At 33.6% G+C, this 26,061-nt stretch overlaps 2 protein-coding genes and 2 long non-coding RNA genes across 7 annotated transcripts; 3 read left to right on the top strand and 1 right to left on the bottom strand.

Annotated features, from left to right (window-relative positions):
- The first annotated feature begins 2,594 nt into the window (after positions 1–2,594).
- Positions 2,595–3,280, top strand: LOC109175327. The gene is made up of 3 exons (XR_002053276.1): positions 2,595–2,703; positions 2,798–2,925; positions 3,036–3,280. It is a non-coding gene; the product is annotated as an uncharacterized LOC109175327 (long non-coding RNA).
- A 3,741-nt stretch (positions 3,281–7,021) lies between these two features.
- On the top strand, positions 7,022–21,572 carry LOC109175674 (serine/threonine-protein phosphatase 4 regulatory subunit 3). 2 transcript variants are annotated; one of them, XM_019324992.1, is made up of 24 exons: positions 7,022–7,399; positions 9,736–9,816; positions 9,919–10,018; positions 10,158–10,242; positions 10,370–10,419; positions 12,214–12,293; positions 14,428–14,487; positions 14,660–14,759; positions 14,834–14,911; positions 16,133–16,197; positions 16,335–16,403; positions 16,489–16,566; positions 16,640–16,735; positions 17,029–17,099; positions 17,282–17,359; positions 17,454–17,547; positions 18,517–18,612; positions 18,993–19,186; positions 19,279–19,393; positions 19,726–19,857; positions 19,967–20,077; positions 20,154–20,263; positions 20,337–20,447; positions 20,512–21,572. In XM_019324992.1, exons 1-24 carry the CDS (start codon positions 7,355–7,357, stop codon positions 21,014–21,016), a joined length of 2,604 nt encoding a protein of 867 aa, XP_019180537.1. In that variant the 5' UTR covers positions 7,022–7,354; the 3' UTR covers positions 21,017–21,572. The 2 variants fall into 2 exon arrangements, with proteins under 2 accessions (XP_019180537.1, XP_019180538.1); XM_019324993.1 differs by lacking the exon at positions 19,967–20,077.
- A 1,611-nt stretch (positions 21,573–23,183) lies between these two features.
- On the bottom strand, positions 23,184–23,460 carry LOC109175676. The gene is made up of 2 exons (XR_002053304.1): positions 23,368–23,460; positions 23,184–23,329 (listed from the first exon to the last, which is right to left on the bottom strand). It is a non-coding gene; the product is annotated as an uncharacterized LOC109175676 (long non-coding RNA).
- LOC109175675 (outer envelope pore protein 16-2, chloroplastic-like) lies at positions 23,237–26,008 on the top strand. 3 transcript variants are annotated; one of them, XM_019324995.1, is made up of 7 exons: positions 23,237–23,518; positions 23,598–23,649; positions 23,797–23,868; positions 24,627–24,658; positions 24,902–24,935; positions 25,218–25,285; positions 25,677–26,008. In XM_019324995.1, the coding sequence occupies exons 1-7, from the start codon at positions 23,417–23,419 to the stop codon at positions 25,818–25,820; spliced, it is 504 nt and encodes a 167-aa protein (XP_019180540.1). In that variant the 5' UTR covers positions 23,237–23,416; the 3' UTR covers positions 25,821–26,008. The 3 variants fall into 3 exon arrangements, with proteins under 3 accessions (XP_019180540.1, XP_019180539.1, XP_019180541.1); XM_019324994.1 differs by having other exon boundaries at positions 23,247–23,508; XM_019324996.1 differs by lacking the exons at positions 24,627–24,658; positions 24,902–24,935 and having other exon boundaries at positions 23,247–23,508.
- The last annotated feature ends 53 nt before the right edge of the window (positions 26,009–26,061 follow it).

Raw genomic sequence — 26,061 nt, 5'->3', positions numbered from 1 at the left:
TACCAAACATGCAAAAAAATTTCACCAAACCCATTACCATTATACCAAGTATAAGATCAATTAATAGTGGTCAAATAAGCCATAATTGCAATACCAGACAAGGCCTTAGACTAAAAAAGACCTAACAATTACCTCATATATGGGCCTCGGTCACATGTCACCGGCAATTTATATCGTGCACCACGGTGCACATAGCAATGTGCGCCCATGCACAAAACGCGCGCGTTTCATACTGACGTCACTTCGGCCGTCCGAACAGATCAAATCTCATTATGTGTATTCAGTTAAAAATTTATGTGTATTGTATTATGAGATTATGTGTATTCAGTTAAGAGTTTATGTGTAGTATGTTAACCAAATTCCATTATGCGTATTCAGTTAAAAGTTTATGTGTATTGTATTATGAGTTTATGTGTATTCAATTAAGAGTTTATGTGTATTGTGTTAACCAGACCCCATTATGTGTATTCGGTTAAAAGTTTATGTGTATTATGTATTATGTTAGATTATGTGTATTATGTTATGAGTTTATGTACATTCGAAACATATGATTTTTTTTTAACAACGCCGTTTTTGGAGCGCGGGGCGCACAGTGCTATGTGCACCTTGGTGCACGATATAACGATTGCATGTCACCCATATGACCCGTTTGGTTGATAAGACAATCATATTTAGAATGTCCATTACCTATGAGGTCCTTATATTATAGTGTTTTGTTCAATTGAATAGTTTTATCTTAATTTTGTTCAATTTAATCCATGCACTTTTAAAAGTGAAACAATTAAGGACAATAATATATATTTATGTATTTATTTTGGACATATTAATGTAATATATTGGTGGTAAAAATAATTAATTTTAAATATTTATAAAATAATAAATGAGTTGGCATGTAAGTATAGTGACCTGACAAATATAATGTCAGTGTCACATTAACTATTGTCCTTATAAAATATATATACTAATGATACTGATAATATATGATTCATTTTTAATGTGTTGAATGTTTATTTTTAATACATTAAATGTTTATTTTTTAGTTTTTTTTTTTTTTAACATATGAAAGATTCATTAACTTTACACAACAAATTAACCTTCAGTATTTTAAAAAGAGTTAATTCTCAAAATAGTCATCTGACTATAATATTTTTTCAAATTGATCCATTGACTTTTAATTTTTTAACCTTCGACTTTTAAATTTTAAGTCAAAATGATTTTTCGTTAACTTTGGTGTTAAGTTGGTTACAAACATGCTCGTTTAGTGTTTATTCAGTTGTGTTCACGAACATACTCATTTGAACATGGTTCCAAAACTGTTCATAATTATGAATATATAGTTCACAAATTATGGACATATAGTACTATAATTATGAACATAGAGTTGTGAACATAATTATGAACATATAGTTCTGTAATTATGAATATAAAGATTCAATAATTGTAAATATGAAGTTCAAAAATTATGAATATATAAATTTATAATTATGAACATATAGTTCAATAATTATGAACATAGAGTTATGTAATTGTGAATATAGAGTTCAATAAAGTTAAAAAAATTATGAATATATAGCGTTATAATTATGAACATAGAGCAAGGTAGACACAGTTCTATAGCATAACGATTGCACAGTATGGCAAATTACACCGTGCACCAAGACACACAATGCATTGCGCGCCCTGGCCCAAAACGACGTCGTTTTGTACATTTTTCGCGTGTCTGTTGTTAACTCCTAAAAAAAAAAAATCATGTTTCGAATGTACAGAATTGTATAATAGAAAACACAAAATTGTATACATGAAAACACAGAATTTTTATAAATGAAAATCTCCATGTTTCGAATGTACAGAATTATATAATATAAAACACATAATTTTATATCTGAAAACACAGCATTCTATACCTGAAAACACAAAATTTTATAACTGAAAATTCAATGTTTCGAATGTACAGAATTATATAATAGAAAACACAGAATTTTATACCTAAAAACACATAGGCCCTGTTTGGTAAAATGGCTGTTAGCTGATAGCTGTTAGCTGATTTTGTTAATTAGAGTGTATAAATAGTTGATAACATTAGCTGATTGTAGAAAAGTGTTTGGTAAATTAGCTGTAAGCTGATAGCTGTTTGGTGTAATTTCTTTTCTCAAAAAGCTAATTGAAAAAGTTGCCTGGAGTAGCATTTTGAATTTTAGCCTTTTGGAGTTGCAAAAAGCTAATTAACCAAACATTTATATTGATATTTTAACTAAATCAAACAATTAATAGTGGTCAAATAAGCCAAAATTAGCCTATAGACCAATTTTTTACCAAACAGGGCCATAATCTTTTTTAAAAGGATAAAAATCCCCTGTTTTGAATGTATATAATATTTTATACCTGAAAACACAAAATTTTATACCTGAATACACATACATTTTCGTTGCGTTAATTCTCTATACAACTTAACGAAACGACGTCATTTTGGGAGACGCGGGATGCACATTGTTATGTGGGCCTTGGTGCACGGTATAACGATTGGCACTGTATAGCGATTGTATTAAACTAAAATGGGCCCTCTCATAGATATATATGATATAACCCCAAAGGCCCAAATAAAGCCCAACTGAAATCTAGGTTTCCAAGTTTCCAATCATAAGAGCTCAAAGGCAGGGTTTCTCCCTGTCTCGCTAGTTGCAGCTGCTGAAATCCCGAACACAGGTATCTTCTTCTTCTTCGTGCTTTGGCTCTCTTATGTGTATATGTGTACGGAATCTAGGGTTACAAGTATTGATTTCTGTAATCGCTTGTGCAGTTCCTCCGTGAGGAAGAGAAGCAGGAATGGCGAAGTCAAAGAATCACACAGCTCACAACCAGTCCTACAAGGCGCACAAGAATGGCATCAAGAAGCCCAGAAAGCACCGTCACACATCCACCAAAGGGGTTCGTTAGTCTCTTATTCTTGGATACGTTTGTCTTATATGTATTTGGAAGCTTAGAGAGCTGTTTCTGTTTCCAATTTGGGTTGAAATATGCTTGTTGATTTGATGCAGATGGACCCTAAGTTCTTGAGGAACCAAAGGTATGCTAGGAAGCACAACAACAAGAGCGGTGAAGCTGGAAGCGGAGAGGAGTAGATCTTGTTTGTGTTTAGGTTAAATACACCTTGATTTTGGAATGTTGGGATTCTACTTGTTGTTTTTGAGCTAGTGCCAAAACTTGGTTACTATTATTATGTTTTGACATAACCTATTAAGTTTTTGCCTTTATTGAGGATTGTTCCCTTTCCAGTTGTTCACTTTTAGTGTCTTCATAGACCCTGTGCTTTTGATGGTTTGATATGCCTCATGTTTTTCCTCTTGGTGTTAATGGCAGATGATTGTGTGTTTTAGTGATTGAACTTTATGCTTTGTTGTTTGATGATAGATTATTTGAAAATTTTGTTGCTTTATTGACCAAATCATTTGCTTCTGTTTTGGGTGGTTGCAATGCGTAATTATTGAGATGATCTTCTTGCCATGTGTTCTCTTCATTTGTCTGGTTGTATAGGTCCTATCCTTAATGTAAGGAGTATGATGTATTGGTACCTTGGCTTTAATTGTGTAGTTCTAACATCCACATCTGTACTGCTCCACCAGGAAATTCAATATAAGGTTATGTTACTACATTATATACTGTTTATATTGTTTTGTCTGCTGTTGTCATAGTTTCTAAGAGATCATGGGGTGACCAAAATTTACTTGATTTTTTGGCTGTGCTTTGGGGTTGGTGGGGAGCCATCTCAGTAGGAGTTCTTTCTCCCTTGAAGTCTTTTGAAGTTCTTACAGTGAATCTGCGTTGCTTCTCAATCTCATTTGCAAATGGTTTCTGTTGTGAATCTTGATAGCATTTGCCATGGCGGGTAAATTTAAGGATTTATACTTGGATTTTATCTTCCATTTTGGTTTGCTTTTGGTATCTGGACCAGTAATGCTGCATTTGCTCATTCTTCTTCACCCTTAGTTGTATGGTCTTGTGTTTATCTGCATGACTCTTACTATACCAATTTTCTGAAACTCGTTCATCAAATTGCGGTCCATATCTCTGCATATAAATAGATTTCCTCGTTTTCCTGGCAAGAGAAACAGGGTTTTTGTTCTTGCTTCTTGCTTCATGTGCAGTATGGTTTTATTTTTAAATTGGGTAACTGTCACGTCATCATATGTTTAGGTAAACAAGTCATTTTGGATTGAATTGCATGAGTTTGTGTTGTTCAGGAACCCAATTATATACGGAGTATTTTTCTTTGAGTTTGATGGCCGAATTGCAGTTTGGTGACAATTGAGTGTCGTATTTGACCTAAATTCCTTTTCTTTATGGGGTGTTAATGTAGTACTTTATACTTTTAGAAATATGATGTTTGAGTCGCTTGATCACATTTTATGATAGTTTTTAGTTCTTTTTAGAGGTATAAAGTATAATACTTTTGGAAATTTGATGTATTTGGAATGACTAGAGATATAAACGGGGCGGGACATACTTCCATCCCTGCGCCCTTGACTTTCTTCCCATTTTCCGTCTCCATCCCGGGGAATGGAAAAATCCCTCATCCCCATCTCCACGGGGATTATTCGGGGACGGGGAATTCCCTTCACGTTTATAAGTTATAAAAAAAACATTTAAATAAATAACGTATATATATTTTCATCTCCAACTTAAATAATATTCAATATTTTACAATTGAACATGTTTCTTGTCCCCATCCCCGCCCTTAACTTTCTTCCCATTCCCCGTCTCCATCCCTGCAGGGGAAGGGAAAATCCCCCCATCTCCATACCTGGATTATTTAGGGATGGACGGGGGATCCTCACCCCATTTATAAGTTATATATTATAAAAAAATTAAAAATTAAACATTAAAAAACATTTAAATAAATAATGCATATATATTCATTTCCAACTTAAAGTAATATTCTATATTTTACAATTAAACATGTTATCTAAATATGCACTTCATAAGCATGACATACAATGACAAAAATGCTTTTAAAATTATATATATTATATACAAAGTAATACATGTGTGTGTGTGTGTTGTGTGGCTATACATACACATACATGCATACATATATATATCGGGGACGGGACGGAAAGAGTACTCCCCATCCCCGCTCCCGTCCTCAGCAGAGAATTCAAAATTGCCCACATCTCCATCCCCAATATCCCCGATCCCCGATCTCCACTTTTTGTCCCCATCCCCGTTCCTATAGGAGTGAGAAATCGAGTTTCCCATCGAGTACGGATACAATTGACATCCCTAAAAATGACTTTGTTTTCATACTTTTTAGTTTGTTTGTTTGTTTGTTTTGTTTTTTGTTTTTTTTTTTTTTTTTTGTGTGGTATTTAAATGCAATATTGTATGCTTTCATAAATATGATGACATTGTTGGAGTGGCTTGCTCACATTTCACGTTTCATGTCATATATATATATATATATATATATATATATATATATATATATATATATATATATATATATATATATATATATATATATATACTTTTTTTTTTTGGTATTAACTTAATACTTTATGCCAAGATCTTGTGGTCTAATAGCATCAAGGTTGCACTCCCATATAGGAGGGTGTGAGTTTGAGCTGGAGGCGGCATTGACTCATTGTGCTTCAGTAGGGTGTGGGTCCGAGCTTCAATGGAGGCGGTATTGTCTCTTTGTGCTTCAGTAGGTTATGAACATATACTACATTGTGTAAGTAGCATTCAAAAAAGAAAAACGTAATACTCCGTACTTTATACTTTAAGAAATATGATGTTGTTTGAGTGCATTGGTCACAATTTATGTGATTTTTTAGTTTTATTATTTTCACATGAGTTATACTTTTGAAAATTTGATAGAATTGGAGTTGTCGAGTAACGTTTTATGTAATTTTTAAGTTTATTTTTCTTTTTTTTTTTGTGATATTAATGCAAAACTTTATACTTTAGAAAATTACTGGAAATATGATGTTGTTTGAGTGGCTTCGTCACGCTTCGTGTGCGTTTTTATTCTTATTTTTATTTTTATTTTTAATTTTTTTTAGGTATATATAAAATGTAATGCTCTTGGAATTTGATGAAATTCGAGTTATTGAGTCACGTTTCTTGTAATTTATAAGTTTATTTTCTTTCTCGTATTAATATATTACTTTATATTTGTAGAAATATAATGTTTGAGTGACTTAATCACATTTTATGTGAGTTTTTAGTTATGTACTGTAGTTTTTTTTCTCTCTCTTTTATTTTATTTCTTTTGTTGAGGTATAAAAGATAATACTTTTAGAAATTTAATAGAGTTGGAATGACTTTGTCACATTTCATAATGTTTTAGTTCGTTTTTTTTTTTTTTTTTTTTTTTTTTTTTTGCAGTATTAAAATAATATGATCAAATTGTTGGCGTGGCTTGCTCACATTTCATGTCATATTTTGTGTGTGTGTGTTGTTGTTGTTGTTGCAGTATTAACAAACAAATATCTTTTAAATACTATAGAAAAACCAATTAGGCCAGTACTGTGTTCCTTAATTGGACCGGCCAGGTGCGGATAGAGATTAGTATGAATATGGTACGAGAACCCAACATGGTAGCTCAAGTTGCAAATGAGCTCTCTTTATGTGGGAGAATTTTGGGATAACCCAGGTTCGATTCCCATGTTAAACGGACGCCCATGGCTTAACAAAAAAAAATCTTTTAAATACTCTTGAAAATATGATGAGCTGTTAGATTGATTTAGTCAAGTTGTATGTCATTTTTTAATTCAATTTTATTTTTGCTAAATACTTTTGAGGCAAAATGATAAATGTGAAATAGTTTAGAGGGTGGAATACAAATTGTATAGATTCTCTGACCTCAGGCTGACCCCTAGAAGAAGCGCGTCAAATTTCCCGTCATTCAGACAAATCACAGTGGCACACTGTAGTTTCAACGGAAAGGGAGGGCATTTAGGACATTCCGCCACCAACGAAATGCATAGTAGTACTTCTGTTTCTCAGAGGTCGGGGGCACAAACTTAGGAGTTAGGACAGAGAGAGGAGAGAGATAGAGATAGAGAGAGAGAGAGAGAGGGGGAGAGAGAGCGCGAAGCGAAGAGAGAGAAAGAGCGACGGAGATTCAGTGCTCTGCTATTATCACGCCAATGGCAGTTAGGGTTTAATTGGGTCCTGTTTGTATCTTAAAAAGGATTTTGTGTACATAACGCAAGCAAAACTCTCTCTCGTTATTACTTTCTCTCTCTACAAAAACCCTAATCCCTTAAAACCAAAAAAAATTAAAAAAAAAAATACTTGCCTTCAATTCATTCTCTGTGGTTGGTGTAGTGAATTCCTTCGCCGCTTAACTTCCATGGGTGCTCAGGAGAAGTCACCCAACGAAAACAATTCGCTCCAGGTTAGTTCTCTACTGAGTATTGCTTATTATTAAAAAATGCTATTTTTTTTTTCAATTTTAGTTTTCATGTTATATTCTATACGAGTGAAGTTTCGGCTTATGTAGTAGTAACTGAGTTAGGGTTAGAGTCATATATATGGGTTGCATTTTGTTTGTGTCAGATTTATGTTAGAGACTATTAGGGTTTGGCTAAACGGTTGGGAACTAAATGTCGGGAATTTTCTTATGGTTTGGAAATTGCTTCATATTGCTTCATTGATATGAATTTCTGAATTTTGTGATCAAGTGGTTATTGTTGAGCATACCCTGGATTTTCCTGTTTAATCCATAGCTAAAAAGTGAATTTACCCAAGTCAAGTTTACTCTCTACTATTTCTGTAAAATACGCCCAATTTTACTTTAGGAATTGAATCTTGATTTCTATGGGATGGAATATTTGTTTGGATCCAGCTTTATCTGGCAAGAAACAAATGCAGTTCTCAGTCATTAGGGGTGCAAAGTTGCTTCTACATGATGCTAAACTAGCGTTTGTTCTTTTGCCATTAGAGATGATATTATTCTAGAACATCTAGACATTCTTTACTCTTCTTTTGTGGATGTAGGTAGTGTGTTAGGACTGGGCTTATTGATAATTGAGTTAAGCAGTTAAGACTGAATCTATTTAGAGTTTAGTTATAAAGTGTGTTTAATATCAACAAATATGAATTCGTATTGACTTTGGAATTCTTTGCAAATTTGATTTAATTTTAATTCAACTTAATGTTACTGATCATTGAAAATTGAACATCTAAAATTTACAATATTTAAGTATGAAAAAGTTTTCTCCGCACAAACAAGAAAATAATATGTTATGTATTAACACTAGAGTAAGTTAATGTTTTCTTTTATTTTTTAATTTAATTTAATTTAATTTTTTATTTTTAATGTATCTCATCATATATGTATGAAGATATAATAAAAGTCTATGCAGATATTGCAGAAGTATATCTATACACCTGTTTTTTTTATTATCTGGGTATGTTGTAAGTGGGCATATTAATTATGCTTATTCAAGAAAGTAATTGATTTCTGTTATTAGAGCTGGATAATATAAAACCAAAATTCTTACACTTGTATTTTTCTCATACTTAAGTTTTCATTTTTACCAAATCAGCTCCTAGAACCTCAAATGTATGAAAATATTTGTGCCACTGGTTTCCTCCAACTACCAGTCAAACAATTGGGAGATAGTCTTTACTTGATATGTTATTAATTGTTACGAGTTAAAGAAGGATTGAAAGGCTTAGATTTACTGTGATGATCTCTTATGTGTATTAAATCGTTTATTTTTGCTTCCCATGGTATTCCTAAGTTGATCTTAGGAGGCTGTCTATGGATGGTTTTGCCATCCTCATCTGATGTTGTGGGACAATATTTCCAGGTTTTTTTTTTTTTTTTTTTCCTCAACTCGGTTTCTGTAATCTTACTATTTAATATCAATAATAAAAACATCATTCTCTTATACACTTGACATTCTACAACAATGGGGGTCCTTTGTCTTAAAAAAGTTTGGCTACTATTTGCAATATTAGTTCTCTCTTCTCGTTTATGGTGATGACTTCTTGCTGTTAGCGATTGAGTGTATTTGTGCCACTTAACTTTGTGCTTTTTTGGCTGAATAATCTATGGAGGTACAAAACATTCTTTTTGTTGAGTACTACATGGTCATTGTTACATTACATGTCCACAAAAGTTCAGCTGCCCAATATAGTATATCCTTTATTTAGTAGATATCCAAATCTTTGATGAGGATACCCCCAGTAGTGTCAATAGATCTCATATGCACATACTATTGCAGATGCTACAAAAAATTTCCCCTAGCATTCTTTCAACAATGAGTTAGATGTAGTTTGGAATTATCGTGTCCGAGGGAAAATGGACAATCTACTTGATTTTCTATTTGTTTAAGTTATAATTAACTGACCAAAGAAGTGGATTTTTAATGAATTTATGCATGCAACAAGAGCAGTAAGATAGCTCATTTGATTTTGAAGTGTGGGCTGTGTTGCTGAATTATCTTTCACTACCCTTTAGGTTAGTCATTAAACATTAAATCCTCTCGATGGACTTTTGAGCTTAATAGATTTTTAGTGGCAGTTTATCTATTGAGAATGTCTAAGTATTTTAAGGTGAATTGTGTGTGATTACCTGCTGCTGGATGATTGTGTTCCTTCCAACTACACTAATGTGCTCATGAAATCTCATGGTTAACAAAATTATTCTTTTATCCATAAAATAAGTGTGTAACTTTGGTTTTCCATATAAAAACAGTCTTAATTACTTCAATTTTGTTTCAGCGTGTTAAGGTCTACCGTCTAAATGATGATGGGAAATGGGATGACCAAGGAACAGGGCATGTAACTGTAGATTATTTGGAGGTGACTTTTCAGCTAATCAATGATTTAATTTTGCATAATGAAATTTTCCTATTATAGAAAGTTTCTTATTATAACTTGTTCTTTTGGTGGAATGCAACACAGAGATCAGAAGAGGTTGGGTTGCTTGTTGTTGATGAGGCAGATAATGAAACACTGCTACTTCATCGCATCAGCTCGGATGATATTTATCGTAAACAAGAAGGTTTAAATTTGAAATTTCATTTATTTCACTTTCTTTTACTCTCAACATTCTATAATCGCATATGTTCCTTTTGTTCCCCTTCCTAAGCCTTACATGTTTTTCTTGTCATGATGCTTAACTCAATGGTACTTATATTCAGATACCATAATTTCATGGAGAGATCCAGAGTACTCAACTGAGCTGGCCCTTAGCTTTCAAGAAACAACTGGCTGTGCTCACATATGGCAAGTATTTGTATTAGTTTTTCTATATTCTGACAATGGTTTACAATTTATGATTCCTGTTTTTCTTTTCTTTGGACTTGTGAAGGTACTGTAGGACACGATTTTCATTTTCCTTTCTTTCTTGCAGGGAACATATCTGTAATGTTCAAAGAAATATGCAACTCAATAATCTTAACAGTAAGTGTTTGTAGTAGTCTTGCTATCCATTTAAAAAATGAGAATGTAGTTTTGCTTCAGTTATTCTACTATCTATTTGAAAATGAGAATGCATTATGGTTCCATGATTCTTGAGTTTTACAAGATTTTGAACTTGATTGGTCTGATCTAGTGTGCTATAGGTTAAATGTGCTTCAACTTTCAAGTGCTCTTCTCTCCCTATATATATATATATTATTCTTTAAACATTGTCTCTCTTAGTTGTATCAATCTTTCATAAGGAAAGAGTGATACCATAACAAAATATTCTATGCCATCACAAATTTTGTTTTTTAATTGAGTATAAACATGAATGATTAAACTGTCCATATAGTTGACTATAATCCATGTGTTTCCTAATTGAGTATGCATTTTTTAATTAAATTCTTCTTCTTTTTTAATTTTTATTTTTATGATTCATAATATATTTTTCCATTGAAATATTGTTCTTTTTTTCTTATAATTATTAATTACCCATCAAAGAATATTCCTTTTGAAAGGAACAGTTTCGTTTAGGGGATGAAGTAGATAAACATGTCTTTACGTAATGTTGGAGAAAATTTAGAAGCTGTCTATGCTTGACTTTCTTAGCTCGACTATATTCACATTTGGATAGCGCAACCACATGTTATTTTCTTGCTTTTATCTATTCTTTGAATAAATGATTAGTGCATGAATGTAGTGTCTATATTTGGTGGCCATTTGGTAATGTTCTGTTTATGTCTTCTCATTTTTTTTGTTTACAAAATTTGTCAAATGAAAATAGAAAACAATGTTTGATATGGAGCTACACACTTGTTTTTGTTCTCTAAAACCAGTTTTAGAAGTGAAGTTCTTAATTAGAAAAGAAAAAGATTTTCTGTTTTTGTTTTCAAATTATCTGCTATCAATCGACCACTGCCCACTCACCCACTTCGTTCATTCCATCCTGCCCACCTTCTCCACTTCACCCAAACCGCAAATACCTTGCACCCCACCAAATTGTGACATCTTTTTACAAACCCCATATCTTACCCTTATTCCACCCAATCTGTCAGACTGTCCAAACTTCACTCTCTCCTCTTGTTGGATATCCGCCTATCTGATTTACCCATTCATTCTGTTTCATCTTTGCCAGCTCTCATTAACTACTTTACAGACAAAACATGAAATCAAACATACTTCTGAGCAAACAAAAACATGTTTTAGTTTTCAAAATGAAAAACATAAACAGAACAAAAATTTTAACAAATGGGTTCAAATCTTCCAGTTGAGTTGATGAAATTGGAAAAAAGTACACTTTCCCTTGTGGCAGAAATTCCAAAAATTGACAGGATTTCCTTTCCTCTGATCAAATATATAATAATAATAATAATAATTATTATTATTATTATTATTGTTATTGTTATTATTATTGTAGCCAAATCTCTTTCCACACAATTACACTAGTATTTGTTGTCTTTTCTTGGGTGGAGCATAAATGTCTCTTGTGTGTGTAATTACAGTGATGGCTTTGCTCATCTTAAAGTCTATAATGGGGGATTTTGAAACAGCATATGTTTGTTATGGCCATCAGTTTCATTTACTGTGATCTTTCTACCAAATCCTATGCTCTCCTCTAGAACTGAAATAAAGAATTCATAATCTTTAGTGTGGAATGTTTGAGACTTTGAGCACCACTAAATTTCCTCTATATTCTCCCTGAGAAGTTGGAACTTATCCTTCTTGATTTAGTATAGAATTAAAAATATAATTTTGTTTGAGCTGTATTAACTTTTCAGTATGCAAAATTTTCAGGTGATAGGTATCATAGTATCAATAGTGAGTTGAGGGAGTTGCCTCCAGTTGAGATATCAACCCTCCCTTTGATACTAAAGGTGCAAGTCCAATTTTCTCTTATTTTCGTCTTGTGTTAAATGTCTACTTTATTGTTTTTTAAATTAATCTTGTTTATTTATAGTTGTTGGTATTGTTATTTACACCAAGTTGATCTACGTCACTGTTTCAATTGGAACGCCTTGGAATAGAGCCTCTGTTCTTTATATTGTTGTTGTGTGGTACAATTTTTGTTGTCATGCTCATAGTTATCACGGCGTACGCCTGGAGGCTTTGCCTCGCCTGAAACTTGCGAGGCGAGCTCCGGCGTCGAACCCGTAAACCCGATCCAGATTTTTTTAAATTAAAAAAAATAAATATAAATGATATGACCTAAAACCCTAATAAGAATAGAGAAGAGAGAGAACTAAGAGAAGAAACATTTGCGTCGACTTCCCTCGGTCTCAAGAGAAGAAGAAACCCTCCCACTGCCGTCGCCGTCGCCGTCCACCACTGGGGGTCTTCTTTCTTGTTTCTGCCGAGTGCCGGCTGAGAGTTCTTATTGTCTTTGGTTTTGGTTTATAAACCAAAGACACTTATTTATTTTGGTTTATAATGGCTAATGGCAGGGCAGTGGGGCAGTGGGCAGACCGGCAGAGGCAGTGCCTCACTACCTGCCACAGTGACACTTGTTTTTTGATATATATATATATATATATATATATATATATATATATATTGTATTTTTAACTTTACACCTAGGCGGTCGCCTAGGCAGTTGGGGGGCGCCGCGACTTAATAGGGCGCCGTAATAACTATGGTCATGCTTAATATTTTCTTTTGTTATGTGAGATCTGACTTATCTTTGAAAAGAGTCTTCCTCTGTTTGCTTTGATTCATATATGTTCTGTACTATATGCAAAGTTATTTAAGGCAGTCAAGTCGTTGCTTTAAGCGATGAGGCAAGGTGAGCAACTGAGTGACAGAGTATTGCTCCGCTCTGGTGAATTGGTGCTATGTAAGGTAAAAGTGTAAAACGGTCAACACAAACACAAAAAAGAAACTAGGGTTTAAATAAAAGCCTATTCTTGTTAGAATTAGAAGAGGGACAAGCTGGGCATTCACCTTCTCTGGAATCCAACAGCTTGCGGTGTCTCAACTGCCCCGCCACTGCCCACTCTAAGCGAACTTATGGTTTCTCCTGCAGCGGTGCTTCAACTTCTCTGGGTCTTCTTCTTCATCTCTCTCTTCTTCGAGTTTTATTTATTTATTCTTTTTAAGAATTGGATCTGAAAATCTTCGGCAATTTTATCGCTACACAAGTACTCTACGCAAGTACACAACCTTGCCTTGAAGGGAAGGGATTATGACCATATGTTTTTGTCCCATATGCCACTCATCTCAGCCACCCGTATTTATATAAATACAGGTGGCTCAGACGAGATAATTATGGGTTGTTGAGACGAGTTGGAGTATGGGAAAAACATACAGTCATGCTCCCGTTCCTTCAAGCCGACGCTGTGAACTTGCATAGCGATAACGTTTCCCGAATTTTCAGATCCAAGTCTTTAAAAAAATAAAAGTATTATATAACGAACAATAAGAATATATCTTTTTTTTTTTAAACTGTCTGGACGGAGTCCTAAATGACTAACACTCCTATTTATTATATATTATAAACCGATCATATATATATATATATATATATATATATATATATATATATATATATCAATTGATTAATTTTTGTGATAACGTAATATTAAATAAAAAAGAATACTTAATATTTAACATTAACTATTAACAAATAACAATAATATTGAATAATTGTAAATTTCTAACTTTTGTTAGTATTAAAATTAAATATTTAATTACTCATAATATATGTTTCTTAAAGTGTATTTGATTTTTGCCGCTTAGCATTGTTTCGTGTGGAAAGTGACCCTTTGCTTTAAAGCAAACCAAAGACTCATCGCTTTTGTGCACTTTTTTGCTTTAAAAACATTGGGCATATGACTGGAGATCATGTATTTTGAAGCTAGTTGCTCATTACATAGTTTCTTTTGTATTTTGTTTTTTTTGGATAGGATGTTTAAGATGTGTTTTCTTTTTCTTATAGGTTATGTTTCCAATTGTAATATGTGCATCCTTTTCTTCTTTAAGAAATTAATCATCATGATTTTTGTTTGATTTCAGGCTGTTGTGGAGAGTGGCATTGCTGATCAGTTACGTTTGATAGAGCTCATGTTGCATGATGTAAGCTTCAGTTTTTTTATATTGTGAGCACAAATTCTTTATGTTCTCTGATTATTGAAATGGACATTCTCTCTTTGCTTTATATGGCATCTCAGCTTTTGGTTGTTTCATCCCTTATTCGTTATTGCTGGCAGCAATATGCACTTATTAAGCTAAATTTTTGGTTATGCAGGAAGACATTTTCCGAAAATTGATGAGCTTGTTTAGAATATGTGAAGATCTTGAGGACATGGATAGTCTCCACATATTCTTCAAAATAGTCAAAGGAATAAGTGAGTATTATTGATTTCTTGTACATGATGGTTCCAACATAACTAATTGTCCAATGGTTTATGCTTTCCTGCAGTTTTCCTCAACAGTTCTCAGATTTTTGAAAAAATATTTGGCGATGAATTGATCATGGATATCATTGGATGCCTTGAATGTAAGATTTTTCATTCCTCCTTTAATTTATGAGTTACATTGGCTCCTCTTGCTAAAACACTGCATCTAAATGCATGCAGTCCATTTTTCAAGTGTGCACTTTAGTTTGAGTCTAGATGGTTCCTCTTGTAAAAATACTGCATCTATGTGCATACAGTAACATTCTTCTAATTTGTACTTTTGTCCACCTTTTAAACATCAGCATTTCTTCCCACATATTTCCTCAATGGCATTTCATTGAAGTTTGCATGCTGTTACTATGTTTCGTTTTGAGTCAGTCAAGGTGCCTGCATTGCTTATGTTTTGCTGTTATTGTGAACTGCAAGTATATGGATTTCTTTATTATTTCATTGTTCTAAGTATATGTTTGGTGAAATGGACTTTAAATTATCTCTGTACTTCTAATAAGAATCTTTAAATTATCATGTGTTGGACATGATATTTAAGACATGAAAGTTAAGTTTAGGATCTCTGCACATTCTAAACAAGGACACTAATTCAATTATAATAAAGATTTTGATAAGCAAAGTCTAGTTTGGCTGCATTTTTTGTTGAAAATTAAGTCGTTATATTTGCAATATGCCTCCCTATAAATTGCATTTTTACTGATTATGAAAGAAATTGCAACCTGAGACCCACAAGTTATGATGTAGGAACCTGGCCCTCTATTTAAGGTGAATGTTGTTTGATTATCCACAAATGCTGCCAATAGGAAGTTGGGTTCCATATGTGTTGCTTGTATTTTTTTTTTTCCCTCTTCCTTCCCTCCACATCTTTCAAATGGACCTTACAAATCTAGAAATCCTATCATGATATTGAATACTTCATCCTCAAGGTTTCAAGTTTTTCTATTATCCTACATCTGAACTTTTGAGATATCTATGCTATTTTTTCTTTTAAGATTGATTGAAATTTTTTAGATTTCATATCATGTTTATTTCTCTTTGTACTTGGGCCACACTTTTGTTTTGGGTGCTTTCAAATCTTTGTTTATATACAAGGGGCTGTGGAGAACACAACTATGCATCAACTAATTATATGCAGCAAATTCAGTAGGGTCAAAGTTTCAGTTATCAGATCTAAAGATGCTTTGGAAGAAGAGTGACTTTCTGTATTGTGAATATTATGTGACATTATTATGTCATTGCTAATTGCTTGGGCATTTTGTCAACTCTCCATCTTGTATTCTACTCCAATACACTGCTTTTCAATTTTGTTTCAGATGACCCGGATGTACCTCATGTCCATCATCGCAATTTTTTGAAAGAGAATGTGGTTTTTAAGGAGGTAAAGATCTGCTATTAATTCTATTCTCGCTTTCCTTGTATGGTGAAACTTCAGCTTTATGAAATGGTGTAAAGGAGTTGTTAGGCTCTATTTGGTTTTCTTTCTATACTTAATTTTTCTTGTGGTTGCTTGTTTAGGCTATACCTATTAAAGACCCTGTAGTGTTGTCAAAGATACATCAAACATATAGAGTTGGCTATTTGAAGGTAACCAACTAACCATAAGCCAAATTATAAGTCTTCAGTCTTGCTTGTTTGTAACTAAAACTTGGATCTCATTTTCCTCCTTCAGGATGTCATTTTGCCTCGAGCATTGGATGATGCAACTGGTGCTACACTTACTAACATAATACATACAAATAACGCATATGTAAGTATTCTTTAATTTGAGTAAGCCATATATTTTAAGATATGAAACAGTTCCTAACTCTGTTATATTATAGGTTGTATCCATTTTGAAAGATGATAGCACCTTCATTCATGAATTATTTGTGCGGTTGAAATCTCCGGCAGTTTCTGAGGAGTCAAAGGAAAATTTGGTAAATGATGGCTGTTTAACGTCACACTTCATTTTGTCTCTCTTTCACCTGTTTTTCTTTTACTTCTACTGATATGGAGTAGTTAATTTCTTCTTTGACATGCAAATAATTTCCTTTAATAAGTGTCTGTATAGTCATATATTTTTTCACTTGAAATGTTTGTTAATTGTATATTGATCTATTTGTGGTTATTATTGTATGCTTCTTGCATGATTTTTTTATTTTTTATTTTCCTCCTTTCACTTCTTGAAATCTTCATTAATTGTACATTTATCTATTTGTGGTTATTATAGGTACGCTTCTTGCATGAGTTCTGTACTTTAAGTAAGAGCCTCCAGATGGTCCAGCAGCTTCGGCTCTTCAAGTATGCCAGTTATTTAAGCTTACACTTTCAGCATTTTTATTGTTATTTTGGTATAGTTACATTTGAATCTTTTGCAAATTCCTGTTGTTATAGAGATATTATTTGATTTGTGTTGTATATACTGTCTGATGGGTCTATTTGTGTATGGATGATTGAATTGTGCTGATGTGTTATAAATCTAGGGATCTTGTCGATGAAGGCATCTTTGACATTGTCAGTGATGTGTTGCAGAGTCAAGACAAAAAACTCGTATTAACAGGGTAATGGGGCTTATTGTTATGTTATATAGAGGAAACAGCCTGATTTTCTGACCTGTTCTCAGATTCTACTTGTGATTTTTTGTAATGTATGCAGGACAGACATTCTCATTCTTTTCTTGAATCAGGATCCAAACCTTCTGCGTTCTTATGTAACTCGTCAGGAAGGCCTTTCTTTGTTTGGACTTCTGGTGAGTAACTTTTATATTCATTTTAGGCTATAACTGTTTTATGAAGCTATAACTCTGTTTAGTGGTATGTAATGTTGAGTTACCTCCTACTGCTGCATCTTACACACACAGAGAGACACGTGTAAAGATGCCTCTATATGAATAACCTTTTAAAGTTCATTACATTTATGTGAAACTAGTTCCTGCTTTTGGAGCATTGTTTGTGAACTTTAATCTCCTGATTGCATGCCTACAGCCTACATCCAGCATCTTAGAAGGAACACAATGAAAAGTCCTTTTCTTACTTACAGGATTAGTCTGTATTACTTCCAAAGATGCAATGCATCTTTCTTGCATGAGTGATTGAGTTTGTGATCTCTCTTGCAAAGCTTTTGGCAATTCTTTAGCTGAAGTTTTAAATGTGTTCATCTCACCCACTCATCCTCTTGTATAAAATAAAGCGCAACATCCTTTAGTGTTGATTTAGAATACTCACCCTGATTTGATTTGATAGTTTGTCAAGTGTTTTAGGTTTCCTAATCATTTAAATCAAAGGCTATATGTTTCGACTAATTCTCATCCCAAACCCGCCACCATTATTTTTCTTTAGCTTTTTGTTTTGTTTTGTTGTATTTTTTATTTCCATTTTTATTTTTTAAAACTTTCCCTGCTAAAATAAGAACTGTGCTTAGAAAATTACATGGAGTTTTTACCTCATGATTTTTTTGCAAATATTTACCTCTTTGAGCTTGTTTGCACTTGCTTGTTGCCTTTTTTTTTGGGGTCCATACATACCTTTTTAGTTTGTGCCTTAGTGGAGAGGTGTACTTGACCAGGGTCTTCTTGTTTTTATATGCAAAATTGATTTTTCATTCTCTTCTTATTCTTAGTCTGCGTGCCTTGAAAGGCCAAGTGATACCATTCTTGTTGTGTTAATGTTTTCTTTCTTTGTTTGGAGTGGTGGGCTATAATTTGTTCTTTTATTTACAGGTAAAAGGCATGTTGACAGATTTTGGAGATGATATGCACTGCCAGTTCCTTGAAATTCTTCGCAGTCTTTTGGATTCATATAATTCGGGGACGCAGGTGCTTCAATGATACAACTGTTGTATCTTCAAATGTTTTCAATTTGAATTTCTTTACTTCTTTGATTTATAGTTGTTTTTCCTATCTGGGAATTTAATTTTTTCTCCTCTGGCATTTATTGGTATCGATTAGCTTTCCTTAGTTCTTATCCAACCCACAACAATTTCCTCTTGAATTTTACTTCAATTATTCCTAAATTGAGTGGCTATAGTGTGGAAAAGGACTGATATAACTTTATGCTTCTTTCTTTTCGTCATCTTGTGGATGTCCATCATATTACTTATCTAGTGGGAAATTGTACATCGTGTGGTGTTATTTTGGATTTTTGGTATTGCCTTTTATGTATAACTGAATTAATGTGCACATATAATTTCTTGCAGAGAGATAATATTGTTGAAATTTTCTATGAGAAGCACCTGGGTCAACTAATTGATGCCATAACATCTTCTTGTCCTCCAAACACCACATCTCAAAGCAAAGGAACTGAGAAGCAGAGCAGTGTAAAGCCCGAGATACTACTCAACATTTGTGATCTTCTCTGCTTCTGTGTCATGCACCATCCTTATAGAATAAAGTATAATGTTCTTGTCTCAATATGATTCTCCACATGGAAGTGCTTGTTTACGTCTTGTTTATTCATCTTTGGGTTTCTGTTTTGTGTGGCAGGTGCGACTTTCTTCTTAACAATGTGATAGACAAAGTTTTGTTTCTGACGCAAAGAAGAGAAAAATATCTCATAGTTTCTGCTGTTAGATTTATGAGGACTCTCATTTCTCGTAATGTAAGTCGACGACGCCAATCTCACTACATGAAAAATGCCACCATAAACTAGAAGAAAAGCTATAATTTGTGTTCTCTCATAGGTTCAGTGGGAAGTCTTTATTGTTGTTATTACTACTATTATGAAGCATTTATTAATTAATTTTAGAGGCGTGATCCTTGTTCACAATTACATGTTTCTCTTGGGCAAGGAGTGACTAACAAAAATTGACGTTATACTTACATTTGTGTGCACCATTGACAGTACTTGGGTTGTTATATGATAATTATCTCAATGTTCAAAAATCATGTTAATCTGTTATAGTTAGCTAATTCAAAATATTAATGATGCAGGATGAGCATTTAATGAATCATATAGTGAAGAACAATCTTTTGAAGCCGATTGTTGATGCTTTTGTTGCCAATGGCAATCGGTATAATCTTTTGAATTCTGCTGTTCTGGAACTTTTCGAGTATATCCGTAAGGTACTAATCCCATCTTTTCAACTATGCCAGATTGAATAGTGTAATGATGTAGTTGTCAGTGTTTTCTTCTTTTGCTTTCCATTCTCGCATGACAATGCTCTTTGTGCAGGCAGAAACCTTGAAAGTATTACTTAAATATTTGGTAGATACATTTTGGGATCAGCTAGTCAGATTTGAGAACTTTTCATCCATTCAATCGTTAAAAATTAAATATGACCAGGTATTGGCTTGTCAATTAAGTAATCCTCAGATTGTTTTCCTATCACGTGTACTTATTTATCAATTGGTTCCTTCAGGTTCATGATACCTCAGGAGCAAGAACTGTTGCTAATCCGGTTGACACCAGGAAAAGGGTTGATGAGCGTGCTTTGGAAAAGGAAGAGGAAGACTATTTCAACGAGGATAGGTAGGCTTCTCTTTGTATTTAGTGTATTACTACTTTTTAGTGTAAAGTCCACTGAATTTGGAATTGTTCTCAGCGATGAAGAAGATTCCACATCAGTATCTGTGTCAAATGCTAATAGAGTTCAATCTCGGGATTCTCGGCGAGTCGTGGCTAATGGTTCTGCTCCGAGCTATCCAGCAGTTAGGTATGTTGCTTTCATTCAAATGTCATGTATATACATGGTCTTTTGATTCCATCTGTTATTGAAGGTCCGGGGGTCTTGTTGATTATGATGATGATGAGGATGACGAGGATTATAAACCACCACCTAAGAAACAGTTGGATACTTCTGATGAAGATGGAGTAGAGTCATTCCCCTTGAAACGCAAACTAACCCAAAAGGAAGAGCCTAATCCAAAAAGGTTGCAGCGGGCTGCTAAGACCTCCTCGAAGTCACGTAACAGTGTCTTTGCTGCCTTGTGCTCGACCTTGAGCCAAGCAGTTTTGCCGAGTAGCATATCAGCAAATATTGCTCATGACGACGATTCTTGCTCAGGAGACCCGAAGGATTCAACTGAAGCTGGTCACGAGAAAGGTAGCTTTTCTGACAGCAACGGAAGCGTGGAAGCTGAAAACCATGTTGACAAGGAAGAGATTTCTCCTAAAAACTTTGCGGAAGGCTTATCCAACTCTCCGGATAATAGGCAGTGGGGAGATGACGGCCCATTGATACAACAAAATTCATCTCCCGAAATGGCTGTAAACGGATCATGACCCGTGCCCAAGAACCACACACGCCTGCCTCCGGTGGACAATTTGTTACTTTGAGCACATGGTTGCCCGCAAACCAGCAGTTGGTTGCAAAAGCGAAAAAGGGAAAAACTGCTGTGATGCATGCCGTCGTGTACTGAAAGAGGATGATATGATAATGTACAGTGCCGTTGCAAGCATGGGGAGAGATCTCCATGACGCTTTAAGCTTGAGTAAAATTATTTACCCTTGCGAAAAAACGTTCCGATAGCCATAGTTTTTGCGATTTTATCGAATCTCATATTTGCGCTCTCCATTTTGCTTCCCTCAGTTCAGTTTCTTCTTCTTCTTCTTCTATGTGAATCTCTTAAGTCACTGACTCTCTCTCGTCTTAGTTCTTATTGGTGGCAATATCTTCACCCTGCAAGCTTTTGATTATATTGAAATGAAATTTTGAAAATTGTGGGTGTAACACTAGGGGATGTCAGTGCTGTCGTCCTTCAATGTTATGTAATGTAACTTTAAATAGAAAAGAATTGTACATTATGCTTTCTAGAAAACACACCCAATATTTTATTATTGGCTGGCTATGAATGTGATTTAACAGTTACCAATGCCCCCCCCCCCCCCCCCCCCCCCTCCCACATTATTATTATTAAATATATACTCCGTATAAATATAATAATTGTGGCACATATTACATCTGATATGCAACAATGATATGTGTAAAATTGTACTCTCTGTCTTATTTTATGTCTAATTTGTTTAATAAGACTTGACAAAGGTTATTTTTAATTTAATTTTTTTATAATATTAAGTTTGGTGTTAGTATTTAAATTTTATATATTTAGAAATTATATTAAAAGTTTGATTAAATACAAGAAATTTAAATTCAAAATTAAGTAAAAAAATACTAAAGAAAATAAATAAAGTTAAAGAATTGGTTTGACCATGAATAGCTAGTAGGAGAGGATAGATAAAATGGGAGTAGTTCAATTGATAAAGACAAGTAAAATTTATTAGACATGTAAATATATTGTTGGCGACACCGGCAGAATTTCGTGATACTTTTATAAGAAGGAAATGCAACGTCAGTATTGAAAAAATCCTTATCTAGTATTTTTTAAAAAAATAATTACACTCATTATATCTTTGACTTTTATTTGTTTGTTGTTTTTCTTCCATTTAAATTTCATTCATTCTGTATTTAACAAAGATATGTCTAATATATAATTTTATTTTTATTTTTTCAATCTTTTGTTTTAACACGTAAATTTTCTCGATAAACTCTATTTATTAAATAATTGAAATTATATGTTAGTCAATCGTATTTAATGATGAAGTAAATATTAAAAGAATAATACTACAATAGTCAATGACTAAGAGTTGAATTTAACATTGAAAAATTAAAGCTTGTTCTTAGACAATTTTATATTTTATATGATCAATAATTAATATCAATATATTGTATTACAACTATGTATTGAGTTTGCATGACTTTGAACATGTATGGACTTGGATAGTTGACATAAATAAGTTGGGAGAAAAATATTAGTTATATATTGATACTGATTATATTATTGGAGTGATGTCATTCATGCAATCATAATCCTTTCATATTTCATGCAGCAGAAATCAAGGTGTCATTCAATTTTGATTTTCTTGATTCCCTAAAATCATATATTTAATTTGTTTCCACAGTTCAAGTCACGAGTCATTATTTGTAGGCATAATTTATGTTGTTTGTGTTTTGGCATCCTTTGAATTTCTTTCTTCTCTTAAAATATTGAATTCTCAATTCCAAGGCCCACTTCGGCTTTATAGAGCATTTTGGAGGAGATAAATCATAGTGATTCAAGGATTTAAAAGACAAGGTCAAATACCAATACACACAAAGAATCTGTCAATTTTGAGCATAATCATCACACTGTTGCTACCGAGGTTAGTATTTGGTAATAAAAATTTTACAAATTTAACTTTTAACATGTTAAACCAATTAGTTAAGGTTACAAAATAAAATATTTTTCGTACACACCTTCAAATAATGAGCGAGAATTTTCCTTCTTATCCAAAAAAAAAAAAAAAAAAACAAAAAAAACAAAACAAAACAAAAAAAATTGTGTTAGACCAAATAATAGGCGGCCATTAATTTAGCTGCATTTTTTATTTTTGGTACGTTGTTGGAATTGCATTGCATGCAGCTTTGCCACATTCGCCTTCTCGATCCTCCACAATCGCCGCGAAGATCGCGCTACAGTTACTCCCCAATCTACATGTATTCCGTACCTTTCATCTTCGCTTCTCTGGCGTTATCCGGAGAGAAAGCAGAGTGCGTTGCTTAGCAGGTTTGCATCGTAGAGAATTGAAGACCGGACATTACAACAACAAAAATGAGTTCTAATTTGGAGACTCGATCGTTGCTGGATGAGATTCGTCACTTTGAACAGTGTGGATTCCTTGAGCTCGGCCATCCTCTCCTCAATCGTGTTGCTGAAGCCTTCCTCAAATCTGCTGGGGTATTATGCAGTTTAATAGTATAAATGCACTTTAAAGTTGTACTAGCATATGTATTGGTCTGCTTATTCAATTCGTCGTTGCGTCACAGGTTGGTGCGATTCAAGCGGTGGCGCGTGAAGGCTTTTCTGCAGCTGTTCAAGGCGAGAATTCACGAATGCATTATAATTCTTCGTATTGATTTCCTTTTTTTTTTTTTTTTTTCTTTGGAAAGTGAATGCTATTGTTATGCTGGATTGTTTTGGAATTTTTATAGTTTGAGAGTGTTAAACTAAATTTGTATGAATCAGGTGGATGTAAGAATACTAGCGCCGTCACTGGTGCTCCCAAGAAGCGTCTGCAGCGCTTCCCAGATCTTAAAGGTAAGTTGTTCTTTCTGTGAATTTGCGGAGCAACACTATAGCTACTTCATGAATTTGAAAATTTTCCTGGTTTAAATTTAATAAACTAATAATTCTACCATATTTTATATTTGGTTTTGATGATATTTCCAGATTTAGTCCTATTGCTATCAATTACATATCCTTCTGTAATTTTTGAGGGTTAAAAGTTACATTACTCTATCTTCTAGTAAATTTCTTTCATTACCAATTTCATTTTTGACTCCATCAAAACTTTTGTCAGCACATTTAGACAGTGAAAATTTAGGTGTTGTGTGTCATGTTTGAGTATGGCTACTGGATCAAAATCAAAATTAAGGATAAAGTTTAGTCTAGGGCACTAAATTTGAAAATCCTATTATAGTTGAGGGCTAAATCTAGAATTAACTTTTATTTGAGGATAACATGGTTTTACAGCTGAGTAAGTGCAGTTGATGACTTGGTGGAGTTGTTCCCCTGCATTTTAGTTGTTCAAATGAAACATATCAATCCACATCCTTTTTACTGTCTCCTTCATATTGCAGTTGAGTGTGTATTGAATAAACATGTGTTTATTGCATAGTATTATATAGATTTTTTTTTCTTTAAAAGCATATTCAATATGACAGACCATAGTCGATTTCATATGCCAATTGAAAGACCTTTCCTCTGTTCATCTAAACCAAGGAAAAAGTTGTCAGGAATATCATTTAAACCCTGTCAGAAAGTCTTCTTATAATAGTGTTCTTATTATGATGCAGGGGAGAATAACAAAAAGTCAGTTGAGGCATTGGTGAGCTGTTAAACTCTCCCTTTGTTCTCTTCATTTACTTGCTGGTATTGTCATTGTCTATTTATCTTCATGCAGAGAGGCAACCTTGGAAAAAATGAGTTTGTTATCTCCATTCTCAAAACATAAGATATTGTCATGGTTAATTTTTATACAAATTGATGCTTAAGGTAATTTGTGTTTGATGCCTTGGAATGAGGTAGGTAGAGGTGAATTCTAATGTCTTTTTTTTGGGGGTATTTTCAGATAACGAACACTGGAAAGGAAACTATGCAATGGGGTAATTCAAGTTCTTTTTGTGTGTGCATATGTTTGTCTGGTTGGTTTCAAATACGGCATTGATTTTGGTGATATGTTTTGGTGATACTTTTTCCTCATATAATAGATATTTTGCTTGAAACAAAATCTTAAAACATTTTCAGGCATGGCTTTTATTCATGTAATAATGAAAGGAGGTATAGGTGGAAGACATGTTAAATTAGCTAGTTATTATTGTTCCTAAAACCGTAGAAAAAATGGCTATTGTGCTTGAGGAAAAAAATGGTTTTGCATGTATGGGCAGGATTTGCTGCAGGAATGTATTCTGGTCTTACCTATGGGCTGAAGGAGGCTCGAGGGGTACATGATTGGGTAGGCTTTTCCTTACTTTGTGTTTGAATATATGAGAATTATTATGCCATTACTTCAATACTTGAGATCTCTCTCACACACACACTTAGGGGCTAACATATAGTCATATCACCAAGGGGGAACTCTCTAAACATATTCATAAAATTAAAAAGCACATGCTATGAACTCTAGAGCCTCATATGCACCAAGAACCAAATAATAGAGAAGAAATGTCTCAAAAGATAAAAGGAGAGCTATCGTCTTTATCATCTATAACAAATATCAAGATGTTATGGAGTTTGTTTAATTTGTTTTATCTTTTGAGAGACTTCTTTGCTATTAATTGGTTCATCTATCTTGTCATGTCTTCTACGTACGTACGTACTCAAGGTATGTAATTGGTTGTTGGCAGAAAAACAGTGCGCTGGCTGGGGCAGTTACAGGAGCGGCATTGGCTCTGACCACAGAAGATCATTCTCACGAGCAGGTGGTGCAATGTGCCATTACAGGAGCTGCAATCTCAACAGTAGCAAATCTCCTCACCGGCGTATTTTAATTTTTAAGCTCTCCCCCATGCACTTTTTTGCTCTTATTCCTCATTTTCTTTATTTTGCTTCTATTTAGAGATCAAATCTGTGTTCAGATTTTGATCCTTTTAGTTCAAATCGGTTGTATAGCAATTAGTATTATTCAACTTTATTTTGTCAGAGCATTAAATAAACCAAGGAGTATTATTACATATATGCTAACATTAATCTTTAGTTTAGTAGAAAAATTGAAATTTTCTACAATAATTG

This window comes from Ipomoea nil, unplaced genomic scaffold (genome assembly GCF_001879475.1).
Source record: "Ipomoea nil cultivar Tokyo-kokei standard unplaced genomic scaffold, Asagao_1.1 scaffold0688, whole genome shotgun sequence".
NCBI lineage: Eukaryota > Viridiplantae > Streptophyta > Magnoliopsida > Solanales > Convolvulaceae > Ipomoea > Ipomoea nil.
Note: the sequence above shows the minus strand (reverse complement) of the source record. Positions and strands in the feature narration are given on the sequence as shown.

Excerpts from the sequence above, each read along its gene's own strand:
- LOC109175674 (XM_019324992.1), top strand. The coding sequence starts at position 7,355 with ATGGGTGCTCAGGAGAAGTCACCCAACGAAAACAATTCGCTCCAG. Across the intron at positions 16,404-16,488 it reads ATAGAGTTGGCTATTTGAAG|GATGTCATTTTGCCTCGAGC; the intron begins GTAACCAACTAA and ends TTCCTCCTTCAG. Across the intron at positions 17,360-17,453 it reads AAAAAACTCGTATTAACAGG|GACAGACATTCTCATTCTTT; the intron begins GTAATGGGGCTT and ends TAATGTATGCAG.
- LOC109175675 (XM_019324994.1), top strand. The coding sequence starts at position 23,383 with ATGAGTTCTAATTTGGAGACTCGATCGTTGCTGGATGAGATTCGTCAC. Across the intron at positions 23,509-23,597 it reads CCTTCCTCAAATCTGCTGGG|GTTGGTGCGATTCAAGCGGT; the intron begins GTATTATGCAGT and ends GTTGCGTCACAG. Across the intron at positions 24,936-25,217 it reads AAAGGAAACTATGCAATGGG|GATTTGCTGCAGGAATGTAT; the intron begins GTAATTCAAGTT and ends ATGTATGGGCAG.